This window comes from Colobus angolensis, unplaced genomic scaffold (assembly GCF_000951035.1).
Source record: "Colobus angolensis palliatus isolate OR3802 unplaced genomic scaffold, Cang.pa_1.0 Scaffold73, whole genome shotgun sequence".
Classification (NCBI taxonomy): Eukaryota; Metazoa; Chordata; class Mammalia; order Primates; family Cercopithecidae; genus Colobus; species Colobus angolensis.
The window spans coordinates 12,231,560-12,242,969 of NW_012121043.1; the positions used below are offsets into that span (position 1 = coordinate 12,231,560).

The window sequence follows — 11,410 nt, forward strand, 5'->3', positions numbered from 1 at the left end:
GTGTTAGCCAGGACGGTCTCGATCTCCTGACCTCGTGATCCGCCCGTCTCGGCCTCCCAAAGTGCTGGGATTACAGGCTTGAGCCACCGTGCCCGGCCAGAAGTAGTAGTATTCTTATTTTACAGCCAAGGAAGCTGAAGTATAAAAAGATGAGGCAAATTCCCAGGGTAATACAACTCATCAGAGGAAGAGCTGAGACTCAAACTCAGGGGGTCTGATTGCCAAGCAAACAATCTTAACACCCAATTAAGCTACTACCCACAAAGAATAAATTACCAACGAGTTATTAAGACCAAGTCATGGAAGTCATAAATACCAGGCAGAGTGACAAGGTGAGAGAGAGCTGCACTTTGAGGATTTTATGCCAAGTACAGCATGTGGGCTGGTTTAAAGGGAAGAAAGATTAGGGATCATTGCTAGTAGCTAAGGTGAGAAGTAATGAGAAATGGGTTTAGGAAACAGGATCTAGAAAACAGCTTGAGAACACCTGTATTCAGGAGGACAGAGGAAGAAGAGGAAATCTAGAAACACAGGCAGAGAAGTAGGGGAGGGAGGCCGTGTAGCGCCACCCAAGGGGAGATTCTGGAACTGAAAACCACAGAGATCAGAGAGGACTGGAACAAAAACAGACGAGTGGGTTTGGAGATATTAATTTATTTCTGCATTTATTGACTTATTTACTCATCAAGTAAGTAAATATTGTGCACCCATAATGGGACAGGAATTGTGCTGGAGGGGAACCCATGTAAAATGTTCTTCTTTATTACCAACTTTGCTACTATTAGCAAGATAGCCTTTGACAAGTGTTTTTTTTTTTTTTTTCTTTAAACTTTTCAAAATCCTGGTTGCCTCTTCTGTAGTATACATAAGTCATTACTGTGTCTAAATGCCCCCAACTCTTGCGGTCTTCCCAGCTCTAAGATCTGTAATTCTTGGGTTCAAGTTGTAAATTGCGATAATTGGAAATATTGTAAATATGTGGCCCGTGATTCAGTTGGCACTTAGGTGAATCAGGAGATGCAAAATAAGGTGTGTGTCCTATAGGTGTGATGTGAATGGAGGAATCCTACATATTACCGGTAGTATCATACTGACACTAATAATGGATGGAAGGATAAGACTGAAAATAATACAGGAAAGACAGTGTACAGGGAATTAAAAAAAAAAAAAAAAACCCACAAACATTCCCTAGAGTGGTGAGGAAAATTTTTCTCAAAGCCACTTATTTTCAAAGGAAATCTGACTACTTTCTTCAGAGAAACTTCTGTTGATTGAAAACTTTAAAAGGTCAAGCTCTAAAGACTCTTAAAAGATGTAGCATAAAACTTAGAATGAGCTGCCAGTTCCCCTCAAAAACTATTTTCTGTGAAGCCCTGATCTTCTCGTTTGGATACAATTCCTTTTTTCTCTGACCTTCTCTAGCAGTGCTTCTCAAACACACAGATCACATGGGGTTTGCCAAATCCACTTGACTCAGTGGATCAAAGGTTGCAGCTGAGACTCTGTAGTTCTACCAACTTCCCAGGTGATGCCAGTACTGCTGGTCCATGGACCACACTTTGAATAACAGAGGTGTAAAATAGTTTGCTTTAATTCTCTTAGCAGATAATGGAAATAATTTTGAAACAGTATAACAGCTCCTTCACTAGACTGTGAGCTCTATTCTCCATATCCTGAAGTCGGGTACTTAATTTAGAGATAGATTAAGAGATTCTTACCTTGGTCAGTGATTTGTATTATTCAGTAGCAGTAGTAATTTGAATTGCTATAGGTAGGGCTTTTTTACAAACTGAGATAGGCACCAGCATGCAGTATAACTGAGATAGGCACCAGAATGCAATATCAAGTTTTCATATAAAGTGTTTACTATATGGCCCATGAAAACATATATAAACATTTTTTTTAAAGTATTATGTTAATTGAAAGAAGTCAGAAATAAGATATATGATTCCATTTATATGAAATTTTAGAAAAGCAAAACTATGGTGGTAGCAGATCAGGCTGCTAGGGGCCAGGAAGTGGGAAGAAGGAAGTGACTACAAAGAGGAACAAAGGAACTTTTGGGGTTGATGACAATGTTTAGAATCATGACCTCAGTGGTTGTTACCTGATACACTTAAAAGTGGTGAATTTTAGTGTGTAAAAATTTTATCCCCAGCTACTCAGGAGGTTGAGGCAGGAGGATTACTTGAGCCCAGAAGTTAGAGACCAGGCTGGACAGTAGAATGAGACCCCGTCTCAAAAAAAGGAAAAAAAAAATGAATAAAGCCAATTTAAAAAATTAGACACAGGTTGGACATGGTGGCTCATGCCTGTAATCCTAGCACTTTGGGAGGCCGAGGTGGGTGGATCACTTGAGGTTAGGAGTTCAAGACCAGCCTTGCCAACGTGGCAAAACCCCATCTCTATAAAAAATACAAAGAATTAGCTGGGCATGATGGCACCTGCCTGTAATCCCGGCTACTTGGGAGACTGAGGCAGGAGAATTGCTTGAATCCGGGTGGTGGAGGTTGAAGTGAGCCAAGAGCTCATCACTGCACTTCAGCTTGGGCAACAGACCAAGACTCCGTCTCTACAAAAAAAAAAAAAAAAAAAAGTAGCCACAGTCATCAACCTGTTAACAACATCTAATGCTTCTTGGAAGCTGGTATCTTATTAGCAGGATGCTAATATGAGAATACAGGGACAATTTTTACTTTAAGAGAATAAATGGGCGTGGAAAGAAAATTTGAGTAAACAGTAGGAACAAAAGAAGTTCCCTAAAAGGTTACTTGTGTATTTGCAATGCACCTAAGTCTGAAGAGAGAGATCTTGAAAACAGGAACTCCGGTTCATTTATTTTTAGCATCCCATATAGTTGCTATTAGCTGAATAATTTTAGTGTGTCCTGCTGTGCTATTAAAGAAGAAAATTCTGCTGAGAAGTCATTTCTCTCCTTTTTATATTCTTTGCAGTGAGCACACCCCACTTTCAGGAGAGGATCTGGTCATCTGCTTTGGCAGAGGGCTTCTCTTTAAGTGAAAAGATCTGTCTACATATGCTAAGGGTGATATCTGGTGAAAGCACTGGCTTTGTTGAAAAGGTCAAAGAGAAGGGTGTGTGTGCATATGCGTGTAGGAACCAGCTTTGTATCATTGTAATAGCAGAAGACCTGGGGGAGGAGAGGGAAAGAAAGTTAATTATACATGTTCCCTTTCTGCAGTGCAGAAAGGAAACAGTTATGTACTTAGAAATCAGTCAAAATGTATACAGTTGATCTAATTTGTTGCAACTGCACAACTCAGTATTTTTGGAGGGGGGCATAAATCAGATTTTCTATTAATTTACTCAGCAATGTCAGCGTCTTCTCTTAATTTGTATTAAATGGCATTAGTTTATAACTTCAGATTAAATTTAGCCTTTTCATTGTAATATTGTATGTTTAAAAAATCTGTATGTGCTGTTTGTTATTTCTTTTTTTTTGAGACGGAGTCTTGCTCTGTTGCCCAGGCTGGAGTGCAGTGGCGCGATCTCGGCTCACTGCAAGCTCCACCTCCCGGGTTCCCGCCATTCTCCTGCCTCAGCCTCCGGAGTAGCTGGGACTACAGGTGCCCGCAACTGCACCCAGCTAATTTTGTTTTGTATTTTTTTGTAGAGACGGGGTTTCACTGTGTTAGCCAGGATGGCCTCGATTCCTGACCTCGTGATCCACCCACCTCGGCCTCCCAAAGTGCTGGGATTACAGGCGTGCCATTGCGCCCGGCCTATTTCTTTAATTATGGCCTGTTGAGAATTTCTTCATCCTTCCAGCAGAAAATCCCATCAACCAGACTACTGATCCCTTAAGATTTCTCTCTTTAATTATGAGATTAATAGCTTTTCATATTATAATGTTTCTAAAGAAGTGTGTTTGATAAATGCATAATTTAATGTGTATCATCCCCTTGTTTTATTTTTAAAAGATACTATTAAATGATTATTTAACAGTTCATACTCTTAATATGGTTATTACAGTTTTCTACAAGCCACAATTTAAAAATGTGGGCTTTGAAATCAGATCTCAGTTTGAATTCTGGCCAGTGCTCTGGGTATTAAACATATCTAGCGTGGGGATGAAAATATCTGTGATTTCATCCTTATGTGGAAAAGGGCTTAGTACTGTGCTGGCCATTTAGTAAGTGGTTAATAAGCTGTGCTATCATTTACCTGATCATTGCTGCCAGAGGTTGGAGATCCTTGGGATATGAATGAAGCTGTCCTCACACATTTGGACTATCTGATTAGTAATAAGGACCAAACCTAAAAGAGAGGTAGTAAATGAGTTGAGGCGGACTGGGGCCTTTCCATTTGTCACTGTGGAGTCCTGTATGTCTCCATTAAGGCTTAGGTTATATGGAGATGACTGGGTCTGTGAGGCTTAGGCTTAGGGGACCTATGAGGCTGGACCAAAAAAAATCTAGACATTAATGCAGGCTAGAGCTGGAGGTTCTGTTGTAGGTTTGCTCATGTGGGCGTGTGACTGCAGATTATAATCACAACCCTGAGTAATAAGTGCAAAGAGGAAGGAAGGCAGGATGTGAAATCTGTTGACCATGTTCCACACAGTCTGGAGTGTACGTCAGTGTGAGCTAAGGACCAGCAGAGACCAGGATGGATGAAGGCCTGTCCAGTGGCTGAATGGACCCAGGTGTCAGCAGGGCCACCTGGTGAAGGTATAGAGGTGAGCTATGAACAAGGTTACCTGCTTAAGGGGAAGGTTGTGGCTGAAATCTAGATGCTGCTGAGATATTAGACATTAGGTGCCTACATGCTGTGTGGAGGTAGAAGGGGGATCTGCTTCTCTTATTTGCACAAAGATGTGAGTTACTGAATATTATTATTGAACAACAGCATATTGGGTGTGAGAAGAGACCTAGTAGTAGAAAGAGTAGGGTGTCTGCCACTGAGGAGGCAGGAAACAGAAGGGTGCCTCACCCCAGAGTGAATGGGTACATGGTTTAGGATTCTAGTGACTAAAAAAAAAAAAAAAAAAAAAATTGGAAGTCTGGCTGCAGAACTGCTAGGGTGACTAGGAAAGAGAATGCAGACATTGGAAAAGTATGATATAGTTTAAGCACCCAGCAGCAGGAACCCAGGTCCAGTGGATGAGATGACCAGGATCACTACTGGATCCACAGGAACATGACCCAACTGTTGAGCTGCTAGTCAAGGACTCCTCAGACTCTCTTTCCATGGGCCAGAATCAGTCCCAGTGCCTGGGGTGGCTGGGCTTGCAGATGGGCATTAGGAAGCACCTGCTTCCATACTGAGACGGAACTGGGGATGGAGGAGACAGGCAGGTGAGGTTTGTGTGTGCTCAGCATCTGGAATAGAGAATGCCAAGGGTCTTTCTTCTTGGTGTTGCATATTGACTGAGATACCCACAGGGTTTTTCTATTAGGTTGGTTTTAAATGACAAAAACCGCAATTACTTTTGTACTAACCTAATACTTGATAAGTAGAACAGTGTTTCTAGAATTATTGCCGAACATGCTTTGTTCTAGCTGGTTGGAAAAGCAAGCTCCCTTTGGTTTGAGAAAGCATTAGGAGAGTCTGAAAAAAAACCTGACATTTCTTCAAATGTTTCTCCATAGAGTTTGTTTTGTTTCTATAAACAATGCTAGCATGGTTGGGAGGAGCATAACTGGGAATAGGGTTGGGAGTAACAGGCTTTTATTTCAGCTGAGTTTGAATCAAAAGTACTATAAGCTTTATCCCAATTTCATCAATTACTAGAATTGATATTGCTTAAGGAGCTTGCAGGATTGACACGTTGGAGAAATGTTGAGTAATGTTTAGTCTGGTAGCAAAAGGAGGGGCCTATGCTCATTTGTGAAAGCTGGTATCGAGGGGGAGGTAGTATAACGCATGGGCTGTGGCCTGATAGAGACAGATTTGAGTCCTCATTCTGCTACTTGTCAGCTCAACAAAGTCATTGCTTCTCTCCGAGTTTTAGTTTCCTCCTCTATAAAATGGGAATTGTAAGTCTGCTACTTCTTTTGCAAGGTGGTTGTCAGGATGTCATGAGGTAATATACCAAAAGCAATTATCACATGCCTTGGCACAGGCTTAGCACTCATACATCTTAATGCTTCTAATCAGTTGTTATTCATTGAGCATCTACCATGTGCTAGGCATTTAGGGTAAAAAAAAAAAATAATAATACAAAACATGTAGTTATGGGATCTGTATCTGTTACAGTCTCTGTATTTCAGAAATTCTTCCAGGGTTCTATTGTGTGTCTTAGAGCAGTGATTCTCAAAATTTAGTGTGCATAAGAATCAAATTGGTGGATGCTGTTTAAATGCATGTTCCTGAGCCCCAGAGATTCAGATTAAGTAGAGGCTCGGGAGTGTGCATGTTAACAAGTCCCCTCCTGGAGCAGACTCTTGAGCCTGCCCTAGAGTCACTTCCTTTCACCAATATCTGAATTTACCCCTCCAGACTTCAAGATACCAATGAAACACCATCAGGAATTTTCAGATTAGAATTATCTCTTTTAGATTTGCCTTGTGCTTTTTATCTTGAGAGACAGGATGACACCAGGAATGGAACTCTGAGACAGAAATGATTGAACCGTAAATCTGTTTCTGTCTTCCTTAAACTGTGTGACCTCAGACAACTCGACCTTATAAACCTTCAGTTTTCCTCATTCATCAAGAAGACAACATCTGCACACCCATCTAACAAGCTTGTTTTGAGCCTTAAATGGAGGGATGGACATATAAAAGATTTTTTATGAACTTTAATGCTCCACACAAAATATGCTCTTACTATTAAAGCAAAGTGAAACTTGTCAAGATTGAGTTTAATTTGGTATATGTAAGTTACTTGTACCTTGGGTTACATATCTTAGTTGGAGAATGTGGGAACATTTGTCTTCTACCGGTGAGTCCTTCTCTCCCTTACCATCCTCTAGCCACATTTTTGTAAAGGATGTTTTAGGGACCCTGATTTTAGGAGCATCTGCAGCCAGCCACAAAGCTGGCATTGGTCTTGTTTAATGTCAAGATCTTGAAAACCGTTTTGGTAATCAAAGCTATATTAAAAGGCATATGTCTTTTTAAAAGCAGATAACCTCTTAAATTCTGTTTTTTCTTTGAAAGCTTTTGCTCAAAGCAAAATGGCCTTTCCATTTATAGAATATAATTAGAGAATTGGTTTATTTGTGGAAGCTTTTTCCTGTGAGCAAGCAGGGGAACCATGTTGATCACAAGGATATCCTGGCTGGCCCGTCTCAAAGCTTTGCAACTTGAATACCAAAGCTGTGAATTGTACATGAAATATGAGAGTGCCTAAACTTCCTAAATGTTTTTCAGGTCGTGTATGCAGTAGCTGTTCAAGAGTGGGTTCATTTTATTGTTTGGAAGAAGAGCATTCTCTCACACTTCTTTGTTTTTAGTTAGACCATGTAATCGTGAATGAAAAACAACAAAACAATAACACAAGTCTCGCTCACCCATACCTCCATGTTCTGTAGAATAATACATAAATTGCCCAAAGAGTATGTTTTGGAGAATACATAGGAATTTTGACTCATAAATACTGACTTCTTTCCCTAGATCTAATACATTAAAAAAAATTGCTGATACTGGTAAGTTTTATCCTTGTTGGATCTTTGCATAAATGTTATTCTGTTTTTTTTTTTTTTTTTTTTTTTTTTTAAGACAGAGTCTCACTCCATCGCCCAGGCTGGAGTGCAGTGGCATGTTCTCAGCTCACTGCAACCTCCACCTCTTGGGTTCAAGCAATTCTCAGCCTCAGCCTCCTGAATAGCTGGGATTGCAGGCGCCCGCCACCACGCCCAGCTAATTTTTTTTGGATTTTTAGTAGAGACGGAGTTTCACTGTCTTGGCCGGGTTGGTACTGAGCTCCTGACCTTGTGATCCACCCACCTCGGCCTCCCAAAGTGCTGGGATTACAGGCATGAGCCACCGCGCCTGGCCAAATGAGGTTATTCTTAGTGGAGCCTTAAATGTTTAATTTGAGCATTTAAGAAGATGTTCATCGCTATTTTGGCCCATGGTAAACTGCCTTCCAGGACAGTCTAATAACCCAAAGAGGTAGATGGTGTGTTCTCACCTGTGAACATGTGAGGACCCTCAGGTGAGAAGAGGTAGACTGATTGACCTGAGGCTCCCCACACCATACGTAGAGTTAGCTGTGAATCTTGTCTTCTGGTTTCCAACCAGTGTTGACTCTTCACAGGGATTATGTATACCTAATTAGAAGTATGTGTAAACTAAAGTTTGCTCATTAACTGGCTTATTTATTTGCTTTCTCCTGACATAGTTTTCATTTCTAACTAATTTAGAATAGTGGCATGTGGGGGTGGTGACTGCATTAATAGCCGCCAGAAGCAACAGCTGACAGCAAGGGAGGAGTGAAAAACAGCTCAACCAGATAATCATGCCAGTTTAGGACTGCTTAGCAAATAGCCCCACACACCCATTAGCTGCAGAGGGTTTCAACTGTAAGAAAGCCCAGAACAATTATATTTGTTGAGCTGACCCCATATTATCAAGGAAAGTTTAAATTATGTTTAGTATTATATTCTACTTATGAAGGCAAGGGAGTGGTTTAAGATTTCCATTTGAACATATTTACCACTGAAAAGAAGGCAATGCCACATTATTTGGAAATTTATTCAACCAGACTCCCAGGTTCTATACTGCATTGCCATGATTAAGGTTAATAGGCATGGATAGGAGTGAAAGGAGTGGCACATGCAATTGTTTAAATGAACTAGAAACTTGAGACAAGCAGTATACCTGTTTAAAGTCACATGCATTGAAATAGGTCTGTTATGGAACCATGTATTAAATTTGTCTTTTACATTTAGTTACATAAGACAGTGGAAACTTCTCCTTTTTTCCTTTGAAGCAAAAGAGAAAACTAAACAAACATGTTTTACAGGTTTTTAAAATATATTCTATAAAGGCCTTTTTTGCATTTACATTTTAGAGAGGATTGTGTCAAGGTTTTTGTCTGTCTGGAAATGCGTAATGAACAATATTGTCAATTTAATACAAAACAAGCAAGCAGCTGAATATACCTGAACTATGATGTTGAAAAAAATCAAACAGGTGGATCTAAAAGTATGTAAAAATTGAGGATGAGGGAAATGTTTTTTCAGTGGCTTTTTTCCTCAGTTTTTAAAAATTAGAAAAATGACCTGTAAAAATTTTAACATCATTTCAAGCACTAAAGAAATGAAATGCTTATTCACAGCTTAACACATCTATTCACTTTCTACTGAGAGATAGGTTTTAATGTTTGTGAAAAAAGTTTTGGATATGGAACAGATGTGTCAAATTTTTTTCTGGAGGAATTCTTTCTTACCTAACATGAGAAAGTAGTAGGGAGGCCCCTACCTTTGAGACCATGGAACTGTTTATTGGCCTAAACATACATTATGTTGTGCTTATTGATAAGAGGAGAGACAGAAAAAACATCTTTTTGCACATTGAGTATTTCCAAAATTACAGGCCCACATCATTTTTTTCTATAGTTCCTTTTCTATACTTTTTTCCAATAATGCTTATATTTGAGCCATTGTGAAAATCCATTTGTATAACAACCTGACCTTCGCTTTGGACTTCATTCCCTGTGTTTCAGGTGAGCCAGCCATGAGAGGGTATCTTGTGGCCATATTCCTGAGTGCTGTCTTCCTCTATTATGTACTGCATTGTATATTATGGGGAACGAATGTCTATTGGTAAGTTTCATTTTGTTATTTAAAAATAACTCTCAACCTAGTCTTTCACACAAATCCACAAATTATAGTAGAGGGTCCTATTAAAAAAAAAACTTGTACCATTGTAACATTTTGAATATTTTCTTGCTTTTCATTGTAAATTGGGGTTTCACCATTCCAGTGTCTTATAGATTGTATCTCGAACAATTTAAAAGTTGACAAGCAACACCTACTTTCTAGTGACTTCCCACTGAAGGCATGGTGTTAACCATCTTTGGGTTATAACATTCTTTATTTATGCCATAGATCATCTCCTTGAGTTAATGGAGTTATCACTGGGCTCAGTGGTACTTAACTTTTAGAACCTAAAATGCTTGCCTAAGCGATTATTGATAAATAGATATTACATATGGTTTCCTTTGTTTAAAAATATTTGGTGAACGATGATATCTGTATCTTTTGAAATAGCTACTTGAAATACCACATATAAATTTTTTTTTTTTTTTTTGAGACGCAGTCTCGCTCTGTCGCCCAGGCTGGAGTGCAGTGGCCGGATCTCAGCTCACTGCAAGCTCCGCCTCCCGGGTTTACGCCATTCTCCTGCCTCAGCCTCCCCGAGTAGCTGGGACTACAGGCACCCGCCACCTCGCCCGGCTAGTTTTTTGTATTTTTTAGTAGAGACGGGGTTTCACCGTGTTAGCCGGGATGGTCTCGATCTCCTGACCTCGTGATCCACCCGTCTCGGCCTCCCAAAGTGCTGGGATTACAGGCTTGAGCCACCGTGCCTGGCCTCACATATAAAATTTTGAAGAGGCACAGATAGTTCTACTGAAGAGAAAGCCTCTGTAATAGGGATTTTAACCTTCTCATTGTCAGTCCTTTGGCTAGGAAAAATGTTTTGATGACCTTTAAATCCCAAATGGGTGGCAACACATAATTATGCTAAAATAAATCACATAACTTCCTGTCTTAGACAAAGAATCAGTACTTTTTGCCAGTGTGTCATAGTAGATCTTAGATCATGTTTCTAACTTGTGCTTACTTGATAAAAAAAAAAAGCTGATGCTTCTGCGTTTGATTTCATTACTAGTTGATTGAAAAATAATTGTAATGCTTTTCACGGAAGGACGTTAGGCAAATGGCCACTGGAAAAAACCCAATGCCAGGTGGGTAGTTTTGGCCCTAAAGTTTTAGGCTTTGGACCCAAATATCAGGCTAGAGAATTGTGAAGTCTGATTATGTACTAAATGAGGACTACATCAAGGGGATCTATCCCTACATCTTTGCCATATTCTCTATCCTACCCTTAGTAGTGGAAGACAAAAATAGAAGAGAAAGCAAAAAGCTTACTAGATTGCTACTTTCCTACAAATCCTATTGTTGGTCATGGGGAAAATGATAAAGAAGGTGATGAAAGGGATCTCAATCAGCAGTCTTTTGTCATCAGGGTTGAAGTGACCATGTCACTCCTCAGCTAACACATTACTGTAGTCACAGCAAGTACCTTGGGATATTAGCTCAGTTGTTTGTGCAGTGAACTTGCTTCCTTAAAAATGATTTAAGACAGAGAATTGTGTTTTTCTTTTAAAAAGTCACCAAAGGCCGGGCACGGTGGCTCACGCCTGTAATCCCAGCACTTTGGAAGGCCCAGGTGGGTGGATTACGAGGTCAGGAGTTCAAGACCAGCCTGGCCAA

At 40.0% G+C, this 11,410-nt stretch overlaps 1 protein-coding gene across 4 annotated transcripts in view; it reads left to right on the top strand.

Moving 5' to 3' along the window:
- ST3GAL6 (ST3 beta-galactoside alpha-2,3-sialyltransferase 6) overlaps positions 1–11,410 on the top strand; it is a 53,161-nt gene that overhangs the window by 16,298 nt on the left and 25,453 nt on the right. For 2 of the 4 annotated variants that reach the window (XM_011927650.1, XM_011927651.1), the window contains exon 2: positions 9,637–9,736. The exons of 1 other annotated variant lie outside the window; for it this stretch is intronic. In XM_011927650.1, the coding sequence (XP_011783040.1) occupies positions 9,648–9,736 (89 nt within the window). In that variant the 5' untranslated portion in view covers positions 9,637–9,647. Of the gene's footprint in view, positions 1–4,618; positions 4,692–9,636; positions 9,737–11,410 lie in introns of those variants that run through there. One more of the 4 variants, XM_011927649.1, reaches the window with a different exon arrangement.